Here is a 26,598-nt window from a genome sequence, read left to right on the forward strand (position 1 = left end):
CGTTTCGTCTACGTAACGTTACGTGGTTTACGTTATCTGGACGGTCCCGGGAAGGCTGACGCGTTGACAGGCGTCGGGGCTGGTATGATCGGGTATGATCCGGTATGATCTCATCGCTGGACTCAAGTCTGTACCCCACTGCAGTGTCAACAACACTACCAGGATCTCCACAGAGCGCACACTCAGAAAATGGGAGACTTGTAATACTTACAGCTACTTATATTTATTGCACAGTACTGTAGGTGTTCACATACAAGGAATTTTCTTTGGTATTTTGATCCATCACAATAAACATTTTAAGAGAAAATAAAAAGATACAATCAAGTAGTACAAAATTCTAGAAATAGAAATAGAAATTTTAAATTTACAAATACTATTAAAGTATTACAAAATATATGTTTTTAAAATGACAGAGCTGTAAAGTATGGGCAAGAATGTGCAAACATTCACAGTATAAGAAATATATGTGCAATGTGCAAAGATAATGGTCCCCGTTTATAGGAACTGGGAGAAGTGTGAAGACTTAAGTTCCAGAAAGGCCATTAACTGCAAGTACAAATTGACCTCTGGGAAAACCACTGTTGGAATCAAGTAGACATTATAACTTCGAAGCACAACTATTAACAATCACAGTAATGTTTGCTTTTTTACCCTCTTCCTTTTTCAAACATCAGATGGATTAAAACTTGAGACTTAAATGGATGGCTGTGGGAATTCACTCTAGAGGTGGGCGGCTTGACACCTAAAGTATCAATACTACCAATACTACCTATCAATCGATTAAATGATTAATAGAGAATAGTAAAAACTAAATGATATACAAAAGTCTTTTAATAAAATAAATAAACTCATAAAACATTATGGTACTTAATATTAACAAAGTTTTGGTAGGAATATCAGTGTTTCTGTATTACTTGGTATTGAATCTGAACCAAATTTGGTGGAATCAAAAGGTAAATGGAGTACAGGGAAAGTTGGAGAAGCAGACCAACAGCTGTCTTCTGGGACAATGGGATTCTGGGATCAGCATCACTGTATATGAGCCAGTGTTAGCCAAAAGGCTAAATTTCAACTGTTATCATGACCAGATGTTAAATTAGCTATTAAAACAACAATAAAGCAAAGAACACCTAAAATCATACGGGAGAAAATAAGAAAAACCTGGTGCAGCTGAACTAAGGGTAAAAAGAGGACTTTAATTCAATTTCATGTTCATATTCATGGACAGAATATTGGCAATATTTCCATTATTTCCCATCATTGTTTTTAATGCTTAATGAATGCAAAATAATAAAAACAAAAATCAGACGTCCATTCAAGAATTTGACCATGGTTCCCATAGTGTCTACAGGTACGGTTTAGTATGTGTGTGTGACATAGTCAGTACAAAACAAAGGCTGTAATGTGATTTTACTTTAAATACATTCAACCATTTCCAGCATATAATAAAATGTCATCCGTTGACACAGACATTACCCAGGAAATGATTATTTAGAACAAAAGCAAGTGAATTATGGCAGAAGTTACTTTTAAAAATCATGATATAATTTGATTTTACATTGTATTCCCTGATTATAAAATCCGTAATATTACGTCCCCTTTTAGGCTGTTCATTAATTGCATGGTTGGGAGCAAAACAAACAACCTCAAACCATTGCCATAGGTTTTTGGCCTTGGGAAACACTCTGTACAGATCTCAACAACCACTATAGTGCAGTTAGTGCAGTAAATTAACCATTTTCCTACAAATATTAATAACATCATATTATTATAAGTATATCAAATCATTTCAGTTTCAGACATCAGAACAGACAGATTTCCATAAAGCTCACGTGACTTATCACAATTCCTTGTGATAATCACAGATTTTTCTGGTGCATATTTTATGCATTTAACGTCTGAGCCCACTTCTCCAGCTCTGCCTTCAATGTACTTGCTTCAGGTCGGTCTTCTGGCTTCTCACAGAGCATTGACTTAATTATTTGGTCCTGCAAAAACAACAAATAAACAGTGACTGAGATCTTTCTACCAACAATAATAAATGCTGTTATTGTGCGCAAGGCAAGTGGATCAGTTAGGTAATAAGAATATGGGAATCTACCTCTTGGGGAAAAGTCAGTGAAAATTGTTCAGGGAGCTTCTGACTTCTGGCATTATCCCAAATCTGGTATTCAGTAAGTGATAAAAGGATAAAAGAACACGTTAGTAAGCCTGAAATTTAATAATAACTGAAATGATGCTCTGTTGAACATTACAAATAAATACAAGAAAAATTTAACGAGATAGATTCAACGATGAACAATCAGTTCGTTCATTACATTTCTTTTGCTAGAAAATACCTAAATCAACTACTGGTATCTTATTTTTGTATAACAGACAAAGCCCTTCATAATATGGTAACATTGTCATGGTATGACATTTGTCAAACTTTACTTTGTCAAACTATTAATAACACATAATGTTCTGTTCTGTTTATGAAAGACTCACCTCTCCTCTTTCGTGGCCAGTAGAGAGTTTCCAAAGGAGTTCAAAATATATCAACCCCAGAGGATATATGTCCACTCTTCGGTCATAGGTCTTCTCTCTCTTCTGTGATAGAATAAAAACACAAAAAGCACTTCAGTGGCCTGATTTTATCCTTTCATTTTATTAACTAGTTATGCTCATGAGGTAAATGAAGCTTCAGTAGAAGAATTAAAAGTCATTGTCAGTATAGAACATCTCACTTGTTCAGGAGCCATGTAAGTTGCGGTTCCTCTGTACCCCGTTCTCTCCATCAAAGCAGAGTCATCATCATCTTCTCTGGTGACCAAACCAAAGTCTCCTATCTTCACGTCTCCATCCAGTCCAAACAGGATGTTGTCAGGCTAACCGTTGAAAAGCAAAAACAACCATCCTTTAGGTCCTTTGCGATGTACAGTAATACATGAACCAATGAATGTAGAGCTTGAAACAGATTTTAAAAAGGTAAACAGTCAGCATGTGGCTTTCATTGGTTCAATCAATTAGTTTGTTGACCAACTATGTTTGTCATTTCTAGATACAAAAACTTATTTTGAAAATTATTTGAAATTATTCTCTCACGTTGTCACTTTATCATTTCTAGTTGCATTTCTGTTCATTACAGACCCTAAAAGCTTTGTGTGTCTGGTTTATTCATGTGGCATTTGTTTATTTTTCTGTTAAATCTAATGTAAATACCTTCCATTTACAGTAACAGTATGTTCTAGGATTTCATAATCTGATGGTCTAAATACTGTTGAAGGCTTCCTCCATCCTACCAGCAATATTATTCTGGTGGGGAATTACTGAGTACTGGCCTTAAAAAATGACCTGACCCGTCCACAAATATTTACAAGACTGAAAAATATCCTCAATAATTCCAGCCAGCTCATAATGATCAATTCTAAAATGCAGCTAAAATGATGGTGTGGACGGAGATCATTTTCGTAGTAGTGGTGTGGATGTAGCCTCACTCTCCCTGTCTTTCCAGATTCAGTCACTCCCTCCTGCACTGCAGAAACCCTGTGTTGCACCATTCCTAAAACCTTAACTTCCCCGCCCTACTCACTCACCTGCTTTCTTTTATCCTAATCAGCCTAGTAGTATATATACCTCTTGCCAGATTGTTTAGTTTGCATGTGCCCAAGCTTTCCAGCTCTTTCCCCCTGCCTACCTAGCCTTTTGCTTGTTCCCCTGATTGATTATGCTCTTACCTTTTTACCTTTACCTGCATAAGTTTGCCTGTTGTGACTGATTACCTGGTTTGATCCGTACTTGCTTTTTGACTAAACTAAAAAGAGCTTCTACCTTAACCTGTTTGTCTGTGGGTCTTGCTGCTGGTTTCCATTACAGTCCAGACTTGGTGAGGCAAGAGCCATCCACCGCCGTGAGCAGCAACTCACTTCCATAACATTGGGCCTTCAAGAAATCACTTGACCAAACTCCAGTGGCAGTATTGCAACCCAGCACCCCAGTCCACTTTTCACTGGCAGCTAAACCCGGCTTTGCCCCATGGAAAGACAAGCACATCACCCCTTCCTCACTCAGTGCATCAGGTCTGATAGCTCTGAGGCAGCTCCACTGCTCTGTACCATTGCTTGCATATGGGCTTGCTTATGGCAATTGCCAGAGTCCAATCACAAGTGACGAGTACTATACAGCACAGTAGGGCGGGACTTGTCGAAACTGGCAGGAAAAAAATAATGCAATTCAACCGGAGCAAACGAGACGAGTCGGCGGCGCTGTGAGTGACAGGCTATGTGGGCGCTGCAGCGGTGTGTGTGTGTGTGTGTGTCAACTCTCTGTCGGGAAGAGAGAAGAGAAGCGAAGCTTATTTTCAGGATTGATACTGTGGAATATAAGTATTAAAACCGTTTAAAATATTCAGAATCAATATGTATCAAAATCGATAGTTTTGACAACACTAGTGCTTTCTCATTATCAAGCTCCAGCCTTCCTCCTTCCCTTCAGATTGATCCTAGGTGATCTACATCTGCTCACCGGTACTGCCAGGGACTAGGTCTACGCAGTTGGGAAAACCAATTTCTTTTTTTGAGAAGCTCCTAACAACCAATCTCAACAAAGCGTTCAATCATGCTATTCTGGGAAGGGAGGCTGGTTGAAGTCTGTTCAACTTTTTTAAAAGATGAGTGGCCAGTTATTTCACCGAGTTACGGATGGTGGTAGCAGAAAGCGCAAATGTGCTTTCTCTCTTTACAGAGCCATCCTCCATCCTGGATCCCCTCATCGTCCTTGTCAGCTGCATCAATGGCCAAATCCTGGAGCATTCATCCTCTGTCACTTGTGCTGTCTCTTGGGCCACTGAGGACAAGGTGCTTGTCCTACTAACATTTCTTTGTGCCAGCCAATGTGCCCTCCCAAGTTCTCCAGGGGGGCCACTTGTCTGAGCTGAAATGTTACCCTGGTGTAGCGGGCACCCTGGCTCTCCTGCAACGTTGCTGGTGGGCATCTATAGATCTGGACGCCAAGGAGTTTGTTGTTGCCTGTCCGACAGATCTGCTCCCAGCATGAGAGCTCCCACAAGGTTCCCACTGGCCTTCCATAACATCTGCCTGTTCCCCACTGACCCTGGTTGCCCCACTCCCAGATCCGCCACTACACCCGACAGAAGCATCCTTCTTACTGTCCATGTCTCCTGACTCAAGCCCATCAAGGAGAGTCCTTCCCCTTTTAAATTTGGAATTAAAGTAAAATAGAACCTTTATCTTAACCTGTTTGTGTGTCATGCTTCTGGTTTCATGCTTGCCCAATGAGTTGAGTGTCCACAGCGGTACTGTTGTGTAATGGCACACAATTAGCTAAGAAAGAATTTTGGTCACAAGGACAAAAGTCTAAGCTGTACAGAATTATATACTGCACTTCAAGCAGCAGGAAAGCAGCAGCACATTGTCAGGGTAGCTTTTTTTTCTAAAAAAGCTAAGTAAACCACGGGACATGTCAAATGCTCTTACAACTGAAGTTACATACATTCTCTATCAGCTTTGCCTCAGTCACACACTGCAGAATCTGGTCTCACCTTAAGGTCCCTGTGGATGTGCTTCTTAGAGTGAATATATTCGACTCCACTAATTATTTGTTGAGCAATGCTTAGACTTTCTTCTCTTCTCTTGCAGTCTTGCATAGACTGAGTGTTCTTCTCATCAATCCACTCTTTGAGTGTTTTGGTGTCACATAACTCCATCTGAATATAGAGGAATTTTGAAGATGTATTATCTATAGACCTAGAAAAGAAAGAACAGAAAAAATATTGAATTACTCACCTTGAACTTGACATAAAAAGTTAAGACAAGTTAAGGTGCATCGGGACTTGCCGGTAAGAGCTAGAACTGCTAGCTGAAAAGTCCCATTGGTATCCTGAATCCTCCATCCAAAATGTGTAGTATCTAACGATATTAGGGTGGTGAAGGTCTGATAATGTCCCCACCTCTCTAAGAGATTTCCTGATCCAAAGGAGAACAAGAAAATGAATCAGTAAACAAAGTTCTTGTACAAATACTGCACACGCTACACTGCAGACTGGAACCTTACTACTGTCTACTTACTCTTCACGGCAGACAATCTTTACAGCATAAAACCTATCCAGCAGTTTATGCCTTGCTTTGTAAACACAGCCAAAGGCTCCTTTGCCAAGACAGTCCATTGGATCAAAGTCTGAAGTAAACCTGTTGAGAGTAATGCTATTGTTTAGTCAAAAGGTTAAAAAACACTGAAATGTCTTCTGGATCGTAGATCAATTATTGTGAGAGAAATTTAAGACCATGTAAGTATAAAATACATGTTTTTTATTACCTTGACTCATTTGGACTATTTCCCCTATTCTTGTCTTTGACAGCATCCTTGGAGAATAAAGAATAAAATAGGTTTATACTTTTGAACCCTGCTCTGATTATTAAGTTGTATACTCTTACTACTCTAAGAACTTCAACATACAACATGTCTTCCGCCACATTTAAACAGCCAAGTAGCATATGGCTTTTTGAGTGACTCCCTCTAGGTAGGTGTGTGTGTGTGTGTGTGTGTGTGTGTGTGTGTGTGTATGTGTGTGTGTGTGTATGTGTGTGTGCGTGTGTGTGTGTGTGGAGAGCTCTCTATTTGCCTTAACTGGGCAAATTAAACTTTCTTGATTATAAAACTAATTATTACTTCCATTCTGTTGCTTTCATCACATACAGAGTAGGCAGAATATAAGAAGATTTTTCATTTTTTTAAAATAGTAATAATAATAAAACATTTCAAGCCTTTCAAATCACCCAAGGACACATTACAAAACCAGGTATGACAGTTTTTACACAATAGTAGAGATGCACCAATCAATGTGCCGGTGACCTGGATTGGCTGGTTTTCCTGCATACAGGCAAAAACTAATGCTCTGTAAACCTGTGGTGAGGACATCAAGAAGTGGACCAGTGAAGTTGTAGAGGATCTTCAGGCGTGTTTGGACTGCACTGACTGAGATGTTTTCAGAACTGCTATCAACAGTCTGGATGAGTTTGCTGATGCTGTGACATCCTGCATCAGTTTCTGTGAGGACAGCTGTTTACCAACACGGACGAGGGTGAGTTATAACAATGATAAATCCTGGTTTACAGCCAAACTCAGACAGCTAAGGTTGGAAAAGGAGGAGGCATATAGGAGTGGGGACAGGACCGGGTGCAGCGTTAAAGTGCCAATTGGACACTATCCCCCGTGACTCTCCACTCAGCTCCAGCCCCAGTCCACCATCCCCGTCGGTGTGCGTCGGTGTGTCCGTCATTCTGCAATTACACCCCCAAAAGCTAGTCGGCGGTAGCGCGTCCACTGTGTTGACTTTAACCAGGCGAGCAGGCTAATTTCTGGTTTAGCCCTCCACTAACGTGATTGGGGGTAAAATTGTATACATGTGGCTGGTGTAGCCTTTTCAAATGTTATCGACCGAGTGGATCACATTCTGATAGTGAAACGAGTCATTTCGCTCAGGTTGTGACGGTCAAATATATTGATCCACTGTATTACAGTCACTGTTTTGGCTGCTAGTAAAAGTTACTTCAAAGCACGGGGCACTTCCTGACGGCTTGGAGGCATTGTGAGGCTACCCAGCCGACCAATCACAGTGCTTACGGTCCGTGTCGACTCGAAGTGTAGTTACATTTTTGAGGAGGTGCACGTCATGCTACGCCGTAGGTGACGGCGTGGGGTAGGGGTCTACTCAGAGGCTACACCGTCGATTTGACGCAGAAGTATAAATTGCACTTAAACGACTACAGACCCGTTGCCCTGACCTCTGTGGTAATGAAGTCTTTTGAGTGCCTTGTGTTGTCCCACCTTAAATCCATCACAGACCCACCTGGACCACCTGCAGTTCGCCTACAGAGCAAACAGGTCTGTAGATGATGCAGTAAACATGGCCCTTCACTTCATCCTCCAGCACCTGGACAACCAGGAACCTATGCCAGGATCCTGTTTGTGGATTTCAGCTCTGCTTTCAATACCATAATTCCGGCCCTGCTGCAGGACAAGCTCTCTCAGCTGAATGTACCGGACTCCACCTGCAGGTGGATCACAGACTTCCTGACAAACAGGAAGCAGCACGTAAAGATGGGAAAACATATCTCTGATTCCAGGATTATCAGCACTGGTTCCTCTCAAGGCTGTGTTCTTTCCCCTCTGCTCTTCTCCCTGTACACCAACAGCTGCACCTCCAGTCAAGCGCCTGAATTTTGCGGATGACACCACCATTGGACATCAGAAAGAGCCCAGCCCCTCCCTCCCCCATCATCCTGCATGACTGCCACTGTCGCCACTGTGGACTTCCTGGGCACCATCATCTCCCAGGACCTCAAGTGGGAGCATCACCTCCCTCACCAAGAAGGCCCAGCAGAGGATCTATTTCCTGAGGCATTTAAAGAAGTTCAGCCTGCCAAAATCAAAAGCCATCATTGAGTCCATCCTAACCTCCTCCATCACCATCTGGTACGCTGCTGCCACACATTTGTGGCAGGCTGCAGTGTATCATTCGCTCTGCAGAGAAGGTGATTGGCTGCAATCTTCCTTCACTTCAGGACCTGTACGCCTCCAGGATTATGAGGCGAGCTAGAAAGATTGCAGCTGACCCCTCCCATCCCGGTCACTGTTTCAGACACTCCCCTCTGGCAGGAGGCTAAGGTCCATCAGGACCTAAACCTCTTGCCACAAAAACAGCCTCTTCCCGTCTGCAGCTAGCCTCATTAACAAGGCCCGGGTCCCCCACTGACACCCCCAACCCCCCTTTCAAAAATTGCAAATGTCTCTGCACGTCTAAGTTTTACTTAATTTCATATTGTGCATAAACCTGGTACATTGCACATATTTGTTGTTAATTGTTAATCTTTGTTGTTCTATATTGTTTTATTGTCAATTTATATATTTGTGTACACAATATTCTCTTCTGTTGCAACACGTCTGCACAACACAAACCAGAGTAATGCACAAATGTAAATATGTAAATATCTGCCACATTGTTCTTTCTCTGCAAATAGTTGTATTATATTTCTCTATTCTTTTATTATTCTTATATAACTTGCATTTGTGTATTCCATATTTATATATTTCTACATTTATTTATGTCAATTGTATTGTTTGTCTATGTGTAGCACCTTATCACCAAACCAAATTCCTCGTATGTGTAGACCAGTACTTGGCAATAAAGCTCCTTCTGATTCTGATTCTGATTTTCAGCTTGATTGGCCATGACTGCTGACTGGTCAGTATCACATATCCGATCCTGTGCCAGACAAATGTACATGCAGACACCAACAAATGTCACAGCCACACATACATGTGTTTCCCCACTCAAAACAATAGATTTTACTTGGGCAGACTGCCCAGGTATATTAACAGTCAAAGCCAAAGTAGGCTATATTTGGCGAAAATTATACGACACTATATTTTGCAGCACTTTGCAGAGAAACAGAGAGAGAGAGAGACATTATCTGGCACATGGCTCTGAACCTCCGGCTTCTGACACAAGAAACAGAGGGCAGAACCCCTTCTGGTACTGGTAAAACATGTGATTGGGCCAGCTCAGTGTCTGTACAGAAAATGAACCAATGGGCCACTACCCTTGCTTTATGGGCTGCTCTTTGGCCCATTTATTTTTAATTAATTAATAAATAATTGGCCTTGATTGAGTTTAAGGTAATTTCAAGTCCTCCAAGTATTAATATTATCTACTCTGTCAGGTAGGATGGTGGTAGAGTGTCTGAAAGTTTGGTGTGTAGGTAGAGTTGTGTGTCATCAGCATAGCTGTGAAAATTGAGGCAATGTTGCTGAATTATGTGTCCAAGAGGAAAAATGCAAGTAATGTACAGTCCAAGAACTGAGCCCTAGGGGACACCTTGGGAAAGGCAAGAAGTCTGGCAAGAAACGGGTGAATCGAAATCTTCCTACAGGTCAGTACGAAATATCTTTTAGGACTGGGGTGATTGCCAGCAGTCATTTTTAGACTGGGGAGAAAGGGGGCAGAAAGAAGAGATGCATTTTTCATTTGTGTCAGCAGGGGGCAGAGCACAGGCAGACATGATTTTATCAAAGGAGAGGGCGTGTTCTCAAGAACGCACATATTTGTGACAAGTCTAGTTACAAACTGCTTATTGACAGGGAAGAAAGCAGAAAAACAGCTAACAAGGAAAAGGAGGGGGGTAATATTGAGTGGGCATTTGATGTACCAGCTAGAAGATTGAAATTATTTGCTTTGGAGAAAAAACATCAAATCAGCACAGTTTAGTAGTTGAGTATATTTGAAAAAAAAATCTGGAGACAGGAAAAGTGGTAGAGAAAGAGGGGATGACATGCAGCAAAGGGCCATGGGCTGGATTTGAACCCAGGCCACTACAGGCCTCAACCTTGTACATGGTGCACATGCTCTACCGGATGAGCTACCAGATTTTTCTTTTAACTATCAGATTTTAAGATTGTCATAAAGTGCAGACCTGATCCTTGGAAGAGTTCGATGAATCAGTGAATATTCCTGAACCACTTGTACTCGTTGACATGCCTTGTGATGATGCCAGAGACTCACTAGGAAAATATAATAAGAGGCATAACAACAGCTTTTCAGTATTAAGCTCTACAATGTGATTTAATACTGTTATCAATAAGTGCCTTACAGTGAAGTTGGTGTTGACAACCGAGTTGGTGCATCATCTTCAGACCCAGCTGAACTGAAGGGCATCTATAATTCACAAAAAAAGTGGTTAATTGTTCCAATGTAGCGTCTTCCAAATAAAATGACGTACCTATAGGTACCAAATCCATGCTGCCTGCCGGATCCCTATCTGTACATGCGCAAAAGTGGTCCTGTCTGTCAAAGAAGGTTACCACAAATGTGCCTGTTCATAATTATTTGTGTGTAGTTGTCTGTTCATATCTCAGGGCGTCAAATGCTGACGCTTTCAGAAAGACTGACAAAGCATTATTTGATGCAAAAAGTACCCTTCAGCGTCCGTATGACACGCTTCCGGGTGCGTCTATATGACACGACCTGTCTAGACCGGTCTAGACAGGTCGTGTCATATAGACGCAGGTAGCTACTTAGCTATTTTTAGTATAAAAGGAGTTGACAGCTTCCCAAAGTACCTTACCCTAACCCTAACCATTACAGGGGTGTGTGCCTAAACATAAGTCAGCGATTGTATGCATGTCGACCGACTAACCCTACAGCTGAGCTCATCAGCCGCCAGCCTCCTTTGTGTTGCTATATTGTTAGGTTGTTGTCATTATTGGAAATTTAAAATTTACTGTTGAATATCTAAAGTATACTCCTATTACATCATAGGGAACAGTTTCATCTCCAGTGAAAAAAAAATTGTTATCTCGATATGAAAGAGTTAGCTGGATCATTTTGAATAGGCAGATTTGCAGTAACCTTCTTTGACTGACAGAACCACTTTTGTGCATGTGCAGAACGGATCTTGCTGGCAGTATGGATTTGGCACTGACAGTACCCTCTTGAAAAATAAAGTAGATTAATGTGAAATAGTGAAACACAAATATGGACCCAAACTAAACTTTCTTGCTCTTGCAAGGCTGCTACTAGCCTGCTGCAGTCTTGCAGACTGTTACAAGAGAATTTGCTTAACCTACTAAATATTTTAATAATTATGAGAGAACAGACCTGAACCTTGGAAGGGGTTGATGAATCTGTGAATGTTATTGAGACACTTGTGCTCATTGGTGTGCATTGTGATGATGAGTCATGTGACTCCCTAGGGGAATACAATGAGAGACATAAGTACAGCTTTCTCAGTATTTAACATCATAGTCTGCTCTCCTACTAATAACATTAAGTGCCTTACAATGAAGCTGATCGTGCAGACAACGTAGGTGGTGCACCATCTTCCGACACTGTTGATCTGACGGACACCTGAAATGCACAGAAAGGTGTTCAACATACTCTTATACATAATTATTCAATGTTAAATGCCATTCATTCCATTTCATTCAAATTTTAAAAGTAGCTGGGGATAACATCTCCTGCCACCTGCTAGTATTAGGAAATATCACTAACTAACACCTGGTTAAATATGCAAAAAACAAAGTGCAATACCTGGAATGAAAAAACAAAAAACTAAATGCATTGCTTATATATTCTATGACAAGGGCTTTCAAATAAAAGCATCTAGGCTGTGGTGAATATAACACAACACAATTCAAAAGCACCACAAACTACAACCTCAGAAATTATCATAAAATTGGATCAATACCTCTAAAACAGTTTCAACAAAAACTGAATATTATAATCTTCACGAAAGGTAGGATTTATGGCAGAACCATTGTACTCGACTACATTATTTTTAGGTAGGTGTACCTAACAAACTCGCAACTGAGTTTATATTTGATGATATAAAGGGTGTAGAAAATATCAAATACCTTGCTGTCATAGTCTGACTGTTCTTGAAGAGCAGACCAGGCCAGCCGAGCTGCATTTTGTCTGGCTTCCTTCACTGTCTTACCCTCACCTTCGGGGTACTCCTTTTTGTCGATCATCAATTTGTAGAAAAATCTATGTTGTGTTTTAAAAAGGGGGAAAGAGTTTAGAACTTTGTGTTAACGTTTTAATGTTGTTTACAAGTAAACATCGATTAAGAGTTAGCATAGTGTGTCTGTAGTGTCTATTCAGGTTAAAAGTTCATACTCACATTGGGTTATCAGGTGAGCCGCATCGCCTCTCTTCAATGTATGAATGGCAGCGCTTTGTTTTCTGACAGTAGTGGTTGACAATTCCTATGTAATTTGTCTCTGTTTGTCTCCCTTTGTCTCTGTAAATGTGTGACTTCACACTGAGGCGCCTTATCTTGTCACTGTAATAAACAAGTAACATTTCACACTGGTGAAGACATGAAAATTAAACAATGCATTACTGTTGTGATTTACTCACCAAATATCAAAGAGATTTGGATTGCGTTCCTCCTGTTGTTGAGTTGATGTACAGTTGTATTTCTCATCTACAGTCTTGTACAATACAAAAAGTAAAATGTTGAGATGGTTCACACACTCGACTGTGGCCTTCTGAGTATGTGACACCCTACAACACAAGCAGTGTTTCCCACATACAGACTTTACTTGGGCGGGCTGCCCAGGTGTATTTGGCAGCCCATTTTAACATTCTGCAGAGAAACACAGAGAGAGTTGTTATCTATTAGGTTAGAAGACTTGGACATGGTGGATATTTTACAAGCACGGACCAAGTAAAGTAACAGTGACCAGTGCAGATGTCAATCATTAGCTACCACGTTGGTTTTGTTTTGATTGGCTCATTAACAGGCCTCCTTAATATGTGGTGCACCTGCTGCTGAAAACAGAATTGCGGGGGGGAAAATCCAGAAGACGGGTTCTGTGTGTGAGTGAGGGGAAAAGAGAACTGAAGGGAAAGAGAGCAGATTCACTTGGTGAGTAAACACTAATTAGATGGAGAATGAAATAAGCTACTAGAAATACTACACCAACCCCCTGTGAGGCCGCTGCTGCCCAAGTTGTCTGTCATTCTGTGGGAAACACTGATAGGTTTTTAGGCCTATGATTAAGACAGCAAAAACTAATGTGTATTACTTACCTCTGTAGTTTTATTGCCACATATCCTATTATATACAAGCTCTGCTGCGTTCGCCTTAGCTTCCCTCTTTGTTTTCCCAGTGACAGCTGGATACTCCTTATCACCAACCACAAAGCTACAGCATCTATTAGCATAAAAAACTTTTATTTAGTATACTCGTGACAAAATAGATAAGAATGTGGGTGTAGTTAGAAAGCTTACGGAGTAGCATTAAATCGTCCGGGTCTTGCTGACTCCACAGCTTTTATAGTCACCCTGTTCTTCTGACCATATTCATGGAGCCAAATTATATAGTTGATGTTGGATGCAGAAGCTTCTGTAGCATTTTCTGTCTGTCAAAATAATAACAAATACTTCAAGGACACATTTGCCATCAACTGGTCTTTTGCTTTTAGATACCTACAATCCAATATTCTCTAGTTAAGTAAAGAGGAACAATAATCTTACTGAGTCAACTGAGTCCTGATATTTGTTCTCCAACAAGCATTTCAGGGCGTTTTTAGCTGCATTCCGTTTGGCTTCTTTCTTGTTCCTTCCCACACCATCGGGATAGAATTTACCATTTAGGACTGCCCTCTGGGTGAATCTGTAGAGGAATACATTTGTTATCAGGCAAGCTGACTTAAAATGATGTTGGTGGGGTTGGTGTGCATTTAATTACATGAATCTGCACATTAGACCCCAACCGATATGAGCTTTTGTAGATAAATCTGTATCAGTGTTTACAAGAGCCAATAAATGACGATTAAAAAAGAAACGTAGAGACGGAAGACAGATCCTTCAATCATGTTATGAGTGTTGTTTTAGCATAGTTTGTCCACCAGATGGCACTCTGCACCACACGTGTTTGGTTTAGTAGACATAATCAGGTATACTTTTGTTCAAAGTACTATTTATAACAATAAAAAAAGTTCATTTTTAAATTGGATTATGTCATGTTATCTTGGTGAGCTCTCATAATTATACAGAAAACTAAGCACAAAACATCCAAGGACCCTACTAAAATGTATGGAATTATCAGATGTGGCGAAGATTTACGTGTAATATGCGTCTTGCACATAGGTGTGGCAAAATGGCTCACTAGTGCCCCCAACAGAGCAGCCCCTGACAGGTGTTCTCTAGTGCCTCTAGGGCCCTTGCTACTTCACGAATGAGGGCCCTAGAAGTGCTAGAGAAAACCATCGGTAACACGCGGTCATCGCTGCTTGCAGCTTTAATCTTTGTTTATGTTATGTGTTTCTGAAAAGAAGAAAGAAAAGAATTTCACATTTCAAAATCCTAATTTATCAAAATCTGTCACAAATATGCCATCTCTGTTAGGCTCTACTGCACACTACCACATTCAGCCTCCAGGAGCCAATAATCATCCTTGTTCTGACTAATGTGGGAATCCACCAGGACACTCACACACTAGGGTTCAACTGTGATCACATTCATAGGCTGAAATTGTACTACTACATTTTTTCAAACACTTTATTCAAGAACAATTTTGAGGTACTATAATAGGTCAAACTGATTTCATTCCAATATGTTATCTGCTGCAATTAAGGAACTTTATCAACCCATTCTGTTCTTTACAAAAATCAGTATGACCTTTAACAGCTTATACTCCTCCCATCCACCTTTCTCCGCACATGAAGTTTAATTCCTGTGCAGTTTGTTCACATAGTATGATGAAAAATGCCAGTTAAGGGGGTGTTACCTAATGTCATCGACCAATGCTGCCTAAACAATGTTAGCGCTATGCCTGTGTCATTGTCGCATTGAATGAAGCCATTTCTGAGTGGTCTTTTTGTGGCCAGCCTAAGGCACACCTGTGCAATACCCATGCTGTCTGATCAGCATCTTGATATCCCACTCCTGTGAGGAGTGGGATATCAAGATAGATTATCTCGGCAAAGGAGAAGTGGTCACTAACAGACAGATTTGTGAACAATATTTGAGAGAAACAGGCCTTTCTTTACATAGAGAAAGTCTTAGATCTTTGAGTTCAGCTCATGATGAATGGGGGCAAAAACCAAAGTGTTGCGTTTATAATTTTGTACAGTGTACATACTCACCTTGCGCATACATACATACTTACAAATGACAGTATGTATGTGCAAGTGTGTATGTATGTATGTTAGGGCTGAACAATGTAGGGAAATAATCTAATAGCAATTTTTTTTTACCAATATTGCGATTTAATATGCAATTAACTTTTTAAGCTCTTTACCTTCTGTATTATTAAAAATGGACAAGCAGTAAATCAGTGTATAGTCTTACCAACACAATATTGATATATTATATATAGGCCCTATATATTATATTGATATTTGATAGATAGAACTACACTGTTCTTTCTTGTGGGTCAGGCTTGTGTTATGATGAATTAGGTAAAATTATTATTATGAGCAATGGTGGAGAAGATATACCAAATAATAATATGAGAAAGATAATTTGAGTCAAGTCATGGCATTAAATAATATAATATAATATAATCAGGTCGGCCTACTTGGTGGTTGAACCCACAGTTCAACCAGCAATTAATGCATCTTTATCTCAGTTCAAATCTCCTAGGAGTCCATCTTTCTTTATCCCAGTAAGCAAACAAAAAATACTCAGTTTGAGGTTCAATTCAAAAGTTGGACAACGAAAATAAAATCACGTGACGCCTCTCGTGTTTGACAAGTTTAGTAATTCTCCGACAACACCGGAGTTCCCCGCCACCGCTGCCTCCGATGCTGGTGAGCAGCGCACCGGCTGTAACTTGGGACAGACCGGGCCTCTTTCAGACTTTCGGAGTTTGGTTTGAAACGCCGTTTCACAGATATTTTCTGAGCTGACTGGTGGCTGTGTGTGTGACGCAGGTGCCGATCGCCACAATGCGCTTACCTTACTACACGTGTCTGTTGTGCATTTTTCCTGTCCGTCAAAGTCGCAGATGGCCCCACGATGTCACCCACCAGGTTACCCGCGGGTAGCGGGTGCTACTTTCATTCACTCTGTGACACTAAAGTTTATGTAGTGTCAGTATCTGTCAAGCTTAAGGCCATTGTACAACAAGAAGGCAAGGTACAGCGTAACGTGCAGACAAAGCATCAACTTCATCAAATTTCGTTTTATTACATCACGATAATATCGCAAATGCAATTAATCGTTCAGCCCTAATGTATGTGCATGACAGTATAGTGAAGTATTCAGTTTTGGCCTAGGCGGCCTCTCATAGATGCCACCAACTTAATCATCTCCATTACACCCTACAGAAGAGATGATAACACAAACCCTTTACACACACAGGCAATAAAAAAAGTGATTCATTTCATAAAAATAAAATAAAAACTACACATAGCCCCTTAAAAATGACTGTTACGGTGATGGCGCAATGGAGAAGATGCCTGCCTTTGGTATGAGAGACCCGGGTTCAACTCCCCACTGTGACCCATGCACCAATGTGTCCCTGAGCAAAACACTTAACCCCTAGTTGCTCCAGAGGCGTGTGACCTCTGACATATATAGCAATTGTAAGTCGCTTTGGATAAAAGCTAAATGTAAATATTATTTTGAAGGCGAGCCGTCTCTGTTTCCGGTTTTAGACTTCCTTCTTCAATTTCCATTGTACAAGTTGGGTAATGCAACAAGCCGACGCTTTGGTGCGCTAAATTGCACTGCACGTCTTCATTCAATGCGATAATAACACAGGTATAGCGCTAATATCGTTTAGGCAGCATCGTTTTGGAAAAATAAACTCACATACATTAGCACAAGTAATTTCGGACAATGAAATTAGGTAATACCCCTTTAACTGGCATTCTTCATCATACAATGTGAACTGTAGATGAATAACTATTATTATACTTCAATCAATACGGTCTATGGTGACATGTCATTGTGGACAAATATGCAAGGTAACCTCTGTTAAACCTCCGAAATATTGTTCAACTCACGTTTTATTATGGTCAGGGCCAACAGAGCCGAGGTCCTCATAGTCCACCCTAAGGCGTTCTTTCAATGCATACTCATGTAGTTGAGCTACGTAGTTTCCAGTTTCCATTGTAAAGATGTCGAGATTCAGCTACACAGCATCTTCTGCCTTATCTTAACGCTGTACCATCAGAAGTCCGTGCTCTCAATTACGTTTTTTTTTTTTGCACTCAGTTAAGTTTCGATTTCTTTGTGTAAACGTCATTTACGTAGCGCAGCGTCATTTCTCTGAACACGTGTAAAAGAATGCTGGCAAATTATAGAAAACTGTCGTTCGTCACAAGTTATCAATAACCGAACTGCTGTTGTTTTGTTATAGTTTGCGCAGAATTAAATTCTGTCCAGTAGTGACCACAACTCAGAAAGGGGTACCTCCTACACCTACGGTCACACCATGTCTCAGCAGGGCCATGACCACAGGGCGAGCGGGTCCAGGGTGCCACAGGTCCTCAAAGTTATTCCCTCCGATTTGTTTCTTGAAAAAAATAGGTTATTAAAAGAGCTTCAACCTAATCCATTTAGTAAATTTCCTTCAGTCTGAGTCACAACCTACTTATATACTATCTTGCTGTATTCTTGAATACAAATTCTTGACTAGTGTAATCAGATGCAGTAGTTGTCTCCTGACAACATAAACGGATTTAGACCATAAGACATTTCCTGGTTTATTGTCTGTAGCCCACTGCAGTGCCAGCACTGCCAGCATCTCCAGAGGGTACACCACAAACACTGGATGCACACATACAAAACACAAGTGCAGCTACATGTTATACACTGGATCCACCAGTATACTATGACAGTGGTGTTCAACGTGTTATTATTTTTTTTAAAGCTGTGTTCATTTGACTTCTTACCTCTTAAACCTCAATAATCTTTCACCAAAGATGGCCTAATCATCTGGGATAGTTTCTGATTTTCCCTGTTCCTGGCTCCTGACATCCCTGTAAAAATGCATCTGTAGAGTGATGCTGAATCAGTGGCTAGTCATTAACGGTTTGCTTCTGACCTCTAACTGGCTTGCAAGGCTGCAGTGGTGGAAGACCTCAATGGTTTTCCTGCAGTCCGAAGCTTAAACTTGAATCTTGACTGAATATACATTTTACAAAGGAAACAGACTGTGGCCAAATCTACAGTAGAAATGTTGAGCCATTGCTTGGAGGTAAAGTACTTACTTGTCAAGCTTGAATAAAGAATAAAAAAAGAATATTTATATTTCAAGTGTAATTTTCCTATATTTCTCGAATGCTGAATATTCATATCTGTACATGTTTGCCTTGCACTCATAGTGTTGGGACTCAATGACGTAGCACGTGCAAGTATTCGGTACATGAATGGGATTTTCTGGAAGTTGGCGTCTATAACTCGGAGCTGATAAAATTCCCATCCACACTCATTTGTGAGTCTACTCATCCACTAAAATCCACAAATTGTATTAAATACAACAGTAGGAACCTTACAGAAGATTAATGAACATCACACCCTTTGTTTAATTTTCCAACTCATGCTATTCATTACAAAGCAAAGGGTGTAATGTGACATCACCTTGAACACATTTCAATACCCGCTGACAAAGTAATAATCCAGGACATTATTATTTGTTAAAAGTGAATGTTGCATTCCTTGATTATAAAATGCACGGGGTTGTGTCTCTTCCCATCAAGTACCAATTATGATACATTTTGCACTATCAGTTCATGAAGACACTTCCCATGGCATTCAAAAACGTCCAAGTACAAGTACTATGGAACAGACTGCGGAATAAATAGTCATGCTTGTGATGACTGATGCTTTCGCCTATTGTTCAAGAATTTCCCTGCAATAATCAGACAGTCCTACTGTCGCGACGCATTTCTTTAAGTGTCTTAAGTGTATGACTGCACTCTTCCAAGTCCATCTTTAGTTTACTTGCTTCAGGTCGGTCTTCTGGCTTCATACACAGTGTTGACTTTATAATTCGGTCCTGTAACAAACAAAACAACAATAAGAACAGCTATTGTGAAATCCATGATATCAACAAATGCAGCTAGTGTCTTTGAGGCTCCACTTCCCTCCACTCCCTCAAGCTGACTTTACTTGGGCAATCTAACAAAATAAACCTTTTCCCCAAACAGTCATCGGTCCTGCTCGATATTTTACATTGCCATTACATGATAGACAACATCAACAGTGTTGTTTTGGCTCCTCATCTTTGAGACTTCACCACGGGCAATTGAAATGAAACAAAAGATGGAGGTTCGAAAAATAGCCTTGTTTGCATTAGAGCCTTTTTTTTTGTTTATGTCACCACATCATATCACCAGAAGGGCAGTCTCACTACTGCTGTTCTGGTGAGCATCACAAATGACTGCAACCCTGCAGAAAATACAGTTTCATGAGTCAAGCAGAAGAAAGAATGCTCGTGTACCTCCAAAGAAAAATTGTGTGAGAATCCTTGAGGAAGTTTCTGGTTTCTGGCATCATCCCAAATCTGGAAGCCATGAAGTGATAAAAACAAGAAACAAAGCAGTTACTAGTTAGCAGTTAATATTGGTATATATAGCATGATTTTTGGAAAACTCACAGCTTTCCTTTCGTGGCTGGTAGAGAAGTTCCAAAGGAGTTCAAAATATATCAATCCCAAAGCAAATATGTCCACTTTTCGGTCATATATTTTGTTCCCGCTCCTCTGTCATAAAACAAAAACACAATATCAACAAAAAGCACTTCAGGTCTATAGCACCAGCAGTGGTTAAATGTCTGACTTTCTTTTCCTTAATGTCTGACTTTGACAACCAATATTTAAACACATTATATTACATTAAATCAGACCTAAAAATGGGTAAAACTGACACAACTTAAAAAATTGGTTCTTTTTCTTTCAAGTAGCTGTGAAGCATGATAACACACTCAGAGGTCCCACTTTTAAATGCTGTAAGCACCACAAATGAAATCCTAGTAGTGGTTCAAATCTCCTTTAATGTCTCCCTCTGACAATGAACAGTTAACAATACAGAAGAATCTAAAGTTACTGTCAGCATAGACCATCTCACTTGCTCAGGAGCCATGTAAGATGGGGTTCCTTTGTACACAGTTCTCTCGATCACGTTCTCAGCATCGTCATTCTCAGCAGTGACCAGGCCAAAGTCTCCAATCTTCACTTCCCCATCCAGTCCAAACATGATGTTGGCAGGCTAACCACAGGAAAGACATAAACAAACATGTAGCTTCCTGATTGATGTGAGGTAATAAATGACCTTATTCACTTGGTCTCACCTTCAGGTCTCTGTGGATGAGCATCTTGGAGTGGATGTATTCGACCCCACTGACTATTTGCTGAGCAATGGTTAGACTTTCTTCTCTTCTCTTGGTGTTTCGCAGAGATTTCTTTACATTCTGAATATTCTTCTCATCTATCCACACTCTAAGCGTTTTGGTGTCACACAACTCCATCTGAATATAGAGGTACTTTACAGATGAATTATCAGTCGACCTAGAAAATAAGAACAGAGAAACCGTGAAATGGCATACCTTTGTGTTAAGTAAAGAAGTAAAGGACTGTAAGAAACAAGTGTCTCTTACTGCGAACTGCTGCAACTGTCAGCTGCGCTGTCCCTTTCGTATCCTGAATCCTCCAACCAACAGGTGTAGTATCGAACAATGTTGCAGTGCTGGAGGTCTGATAACGCAATCACCTCCCGTAGTGATTTCCTATTCCAAAGGAGAACAAGAACATGGTTCAGATAATGGACATTTCCACAGATTTACCATGACATCTATAACTTATTCACCCTTGACTTACTCTTTGCAGCGGACAATCTTTATAGCATAATTCCTTTGAAGGAGTTTTTGCTTTGCCTTGAAAACATGACCAAAGGCTCCTTTGCCAAGGCACACTATAGAGTCATATTCTGATGTAAACCTGCTGAGATGAACAAGGTATAAAGGTCACTATCCATACATGAATTTTTATGAATGTAAAAAAGTCTTTCTGATAGAATATAAATTCACAGACCACAAACTAAAAGGCCAGGGCAGTGCTTAAAGAAGGTATTCAATGTTTTCATATTCCATACCTGGAGATCACTGACTTGTTTGTCGTTTTTTCACTCTGAATATTTACTGGATTCTTGCCATTAAAATTAGGCATTATGTCCTTAACAAATAAAAAAAGTCATGATATAGAGTTTAAATGTTAAACAAAAACCAACAAGATAAACTAGCATGATAAATATCTCCTTACTTTACCTCTTTGCTGTTTCGTTTGGCGTTTGGGAAATTTGCTGCAATTCTGACAACACAAGAATAATTATAAATCAGGTGAAGTACTGTAGCTTTACAGTGGGTCTCAAAAGACGGCTTACCTTATTTTGGGCTTCACATCAGGACTTTGAATCTTTGTAATGGGGAGTAAGAAAATATAGCAAATCAAATTAAAGCATACATACATTTAAAATCCATTATATGAAAGGGAAAGAGTCCTAAAGTCTTCCAGTACTTCTCAGTGCAATGCCCAAAATGTGATTTAATTAAGATGTGTGCTGAGAACTAGAATAACTTCTCTGGAATTACTGACACACTCTTGATCTTGTAATATTATTGCTTACTTGTTTGCGCTCATCAAATACATGTGTCACGCCCAGGAATTACTACAAAGCATTCTGGTAATGTATCGGAGTAATCAAGGTCAGTTAAATAAAACTGGCTTAACCTAAGAGGTAAATGAAAGCAACTCAATGTAACTTCTGCAACAAACTGAGCATTACAAACTAGTAAGCCATGTCAGTATTAAAGGATTACATAGGAAATAACAGACCTGATCTTTGGGAGGATTTGATGAATTGGTGAAAACCACTGAGTCACCTGTAGTAGCTGGCACGCTTTCGGATTTTCTGTCCCTTTGTGAATACAATGTAACAAATTAGTAATATTCTCAACATCAGACTTTATTATGTGTTGTACTCCTCAGTCAGTGCCTTACGGTATGCTTGGTGGTGTGGACAGCCTGGCTGGTGAAGCATCAGACACAGCTGACAAGAAAGACAACTGGAAGCACAAAGGAAGTGTTTGGCTGTTACATAGTACCATGTTTTTTTTAGTAACTGATGCTCTCTGGCATGAGGTGCAACATTAGTGTTAGCATAACATTGATGTGGTATTTTACTGTTTCATGAGTTATGATGTTAAACCACAGAGGTTTAAAAGAGCCTTGTCTTGTAATCTGCTGCTACCACTGCTTACAACAACAATGCAGTCAATGTAAATGTATGTATTTTTCATGTGGTTAAACATTATTTAAAAATTATTGTGGGGGTGGATGTTGAGCAGAGCTAAAGTTGTATGAACATGATGATGTGGTGACACAAACAAAAAAAAGGGCTCTCATGCAAGCAATGCTATTTTGCTAACCTGCATCTTTTGTTTTATTTCAATTGACAAAATTGACAAAAATGAAATCCACTTTTTCGGCTTCTAAAGGGGGATATAACAAAATTGCTTTAACCCAATCATCTACACCGCATATTTGGAAGCAAAAACAAGGTGAACATCATTATCATCAATCACTGCGCTGTGAATGTGTTCGCATGCACAATCATGCTAAATATAGTGGTACACAAAATTACATTAATAATGGACAGCATGTGTAGTAACTGTAATGCTCATCTTGGTTCTGAATTCAGAATAAATGGTTAAAATGATATGGTTGAGGGCTATTTCTGCTGTACACTTGAAGCCAGATTTGAACAATTATTGTGATGTGTGACACAAATTGTAAAAACATTTTCAGTCGGCATGGTGGTTACAGAAAAAAGAATATTTACTGGGCTTGCATGTTTTATAGTACAGTATAGGTTTTTAAGGAAGGTAAGCTGTGGTGGCTATAGTTTGTAAAAGGTACAGGAAAAGTATGCAATGAGCCTACTCAAAATTTACAAGGTGGCATATAAATAATCATCATATTTTATTTTATCATATCAAAACAACAGAAAATATCACATACCTTGCTGTTCCAGTCTGACTGCTCTTGAAGAGCAGACCACGCCAACCGAGCTGCATTTTGTTTGGCTTCCTTGATGCTCTTACCTTCACCCACAGGGTAGTCCTTATCGTTGATCACCAACTTGTAGAAAAATCTGTTGGGTTTTTAAAAAGAGGAAATAGTTTTGATCATTGTGTGATATTGTTTATAAATCAGCGTCAATCAACAGTTTTCTTAGAGTGTCTGTAGTGTTTATTCAGGTTACAGAGTCATACTCACTGTGTGTTATGTGGTGGACCGCATCTATTCACTAGGACGTAATCCTGGGAGCGCTTTGTGGCCTGACAGTAATGGTTGACAAGTCCTACGAAATTTGTATCTGTAAAACCTTCGTCTGTAGATCTCACGCTCAATCTCTTGGTCTTATCACTGTAAAACCCAAAAAAATGTCAGAACATTTCATAACCAAACACAATCAAACAGAAACGATGTGTTGCCACTGTTTGCGCTTACCAGATGTCTGACACATTTTGTTTCAATTCTTGCTCTGGTTGGCTTAACACTGCAATGCTGTATTTCTCCTTGCCAGTCTTTAAAACAAAAAAAGCATGGTTTTATTATGATTCTCTGATCAGAGAGCAGCTTGTGTAACATTTGAAAAATCAACTATTGACAAGCCAAGCCAATTCCTTTCTTCCCTCTGCACTTTCTAGGACTTTAATTAAGCCATGAGAAACCAGTGTGTATTACTTCTTACCTCTGTAGTTTTACTGCCACATGTCGTTTCATGTATATCATAATATACAAGCTTAGCTGCTTCCTCCTTGGCTTCCCTCTTTGTTTTCCCATAGGCAGGTGGATACTCCTTATCACCAACCACAAAGCTACAGGATCTAACATTACACAAACTTTATTTGTCACATTTTTAAATTGCAAGTAAACAACTAAATAAGAACTTGGATGTAGCGTGGAGACTTACTGAGTGCCGATATTTGGACCCAGTCTTGTTGACTCCACAGCCCTTATAGTCACCCTCTTTTTCTGGCCATATTCATTTAACCAGCATATATAGTTGATGTTACTGACACTGGTCTGATGAACTGGTGCAGGAGACATTTCTGTTGCATTTTCTGTCTGTGAAAATGATAAATGTATGACATGGACGCGTGTTAACTGAACTTCTATACTTTAGAATATAAAAATCCACAGCCAAAGTCAATAAAGTGGTATAATAATCTTACAGAGTAAAGTGGTTCCTCCTCCAAGCTTTTCAGGGCATTTTTAGCTGCATTCTGTCTGGCTTCCTTCTTGCTCCTTCCCACACCATCAGGATACACCTTACCATTTAGGACTGCTCTAAGAGTGAATCTGAGACCAAATTATGATAAAACATTGTTCAACAGGCAAGATGAAGCAAGGTGTGATGGAGGTTGCATTACAAAAACATGAATCTGCTTACTTTATTAACATCCCTAGGAGGTGAAGTTATTATTGATTTATTCTACATTTTCCTACTGCTTTTTTCCACAGGAGTCTTCCATACAGAAAACAATGAGTAATGCATCAACTCAATGTTGAAGGTATGTTAACTTGATGTTACATCGTTACGTTAAGTGCATGTGTGGTTTAAATGTGGTAACACCTGACAAAGTGCGTTAATGAGTGGAAACACTGAGAAAGCACTGATAAACATACACCTGGGGACACCTACTTTATGATTTGTCTGCAAACAAAAACCATGGGAAAATACTATCCTCCTATTCCATAAGGGTCTATGCTATTAAAATCTCTTGAAATCCAACAGTAACGCATGACTTTGCAGGTCGTAAATCCCATCAGTGAAATGATTCAACTCACGTTTTAATGTGGTCAGGGCCAACAGATCCAACGTCCTCGAATTTCAGGTTCGTGCGTGTTCTCTGTGCATACTCGTTTAGTTTAGCTACGTAGTTTACCGTTTCCATTATAAACGTACTCAACGGTCGGAATGTCAACTAAAATTAAAAGCAAATAAGAGAACAAAGTGCAATTGACATGTTTTCCATTTTCATCTCAACTCTGCTTCCATGTCTTTGTACATCTGGGCCCAGCTTCCATTCAGCCTCACCCGCTGTTAGGTTTCGTTTTCTCGGTAAACGTCACACAACATGGCACCTTCAAATTATATCAGAAACAGTTAAGCAAACATCAACCAAGCGGGAGCTAACGCCCCGTTAAGATGTCAAACTGGTAACGTGTTAGCTTAGTATACTGTCAAATCGAAGCTGTTAGTTTTGGCCAGCAACTGTTATGCGTTTATCGGTGGTGCTCTGCCTTGTTATGAACTGCGGTCTGGTGGCGAGCCGTCATTTGGAGTGCACACGTATTCCGACCATTATGGTAAATGTATTGAAACGGCCCTGAGCGAGCTGACTGCAGAGTTAGCGGCTTTATTCTGTCACAATTCTCACTGTCAATTTCCAAATGCAAGCGCTGTAGCATGAAAGTCTTACCTGAAGAAAGACTATGACATTTAAACTGTACGCGTCGCGAGCACAGACGAGACAATATAATTTATGAAATTGCTTCGGACTTCGCGCGAGGATACACATGTGACTACGTCCGGTTTTCAAAATAATGTGTTTATACAAATTATACCAAATATCAGGAAATGCATGGATTTGGAGTATTTTCGCAGGAAGTATAAAACATGTTAACTATGGCCCTTAAAAGTAAAAAAAAAATGTCAGGGAAACTAATAATCATTTGAGTTGCTGGAAAAACATTGAATAAATAATTCATGACAATGACCCATTTGAGTTCAAGATAACTACATAAAGACAAATCAAGCATGTTTACCAGCATGTTTATGGCTTTCTTTCTAGTACTCGAGGTGCTGTAAAAACACATCATTTGACGTAGTAGGCTATGGGACAGATGTTGCAAAAATACTTTTACAATAATTATTCCCGACTATAAACTAAATGCACATTGAATCAATTGGACATGTTGTCAATTGGACATGACATTTTAGAGTGGTCGGTCACTCTAAATCACACAATTTAGAAAAAGGCAGAAAACCACTTTTTGTGAGAATTAAGCATAACAA

At 39.8% G+C, this 26,598-nt stretch overlaps 1 protein-coding gene and 1 pseudogene across 3 annotated transcripts; both read right to left on the reverse strand.

Annotated features, from left to right (window-relative positions):
* Nucleotides 1-1,165: 1,165 nt before the first annotated feature.
* LOC123983689 lies at nt 1,166-17,975 on the reverse strand (annotated as a pseudogene).
* Nucleotides 17,976-18,205: 230 nt separating this feature from the next.
* Nucleotides 18,206-25,994, reverse strand: LOC123984239 (interferon-induced, double-stranded RNA-activated protein kinase-like). Of its 3 annotated transcripts, none has more exons than XM_046071017.1 (19): nt 25,368-25,994; nt 24,752-24,878; nt 24,490-24,644; nt 24,268-24,418; nt 24,024-24,100; nt 23,790-23,939; nt 23,532-23,664; nt 22,512-22,576; nt 22,347-22,428; nt 21,895-21,926; nt 21,779-21,821; nt 21,607-21,686; nt 21,333-21,452; nt 21,113-21,241; nt 20,807-21,023; nt 20,584-20,724; nt 20,115-20,219; nt 19,959-20,021; nt 18,206-19,514 (listed from the first exon to the last, which is right to left on the reverse strand). In XM_046071017.1, the coding sequence occupies exons 1-19, from the start codon at nt 25,472-25,474 to the stop codon at nt 19,377-19,379; spliced, it is 2,115 nt and encodes a 704-aa protein (XP_045926973.1). In that variant the 5' UTR covers nt 25,475-25,994; the 3' UTR covers nt 18,206-19,376. The 3 variants fall into 3 exon arrangements, with proteins under 3 accessions (XP_045926973.1, XP_045926971.1, XP_045926974.1); XM_046071015.1 differs by having other exon boundaries at nt 21,333-21,455; XM_046071018.1 differs by having other exon boundaries at nt 24,268-24,403; nt 25,368-25,993.
* Between the last annotated feature and the right edge of the window lie 604 nt (nt 25,995-26,598).

The sequence above is a fragment of the Micropterus dolomieu genome, linkage group LG15 (genome assembly GCF_021292245.1).
Source record: "Micropterus dolomieu isolate WLL.071019.BEF.003 ecotype Adirondacks linkage group LG15, ASM2129224v1, whole genome shotgun sequence".
Lineage (NCBI taxonomy): Eukaryota > Metazoa > Chordata > Actinopteri > Centrarchiformes > Centrarchidae > Micropterus > Micropterus dolomieu.

Excerpts from the sequence above, each read along its gene's own strand:
- LOC123984239 (XM_046071015.1), bottom strand. The coding sequence starts at position 25,474 with ATGGAAACGGTAAACTACGTAGCTAAACTAAACGAGTATGCACAGAGA. Across the intron at positions 24,879-25,367 it reads GGCCCTGACCACATTAAAAC|ATTCACTCTTAGAGCAGTCC; the intron begins GTGAGTTGAATC and ends ATTTGGTCTCAG. Across the intron at positions 24,645-24,751 it reads AGGAGGAACCACTTTACTCT|ACAGAAAATGCAACAGAAAT; the intron begins GTAAGATTATTA and ends TCATTTTCACAG.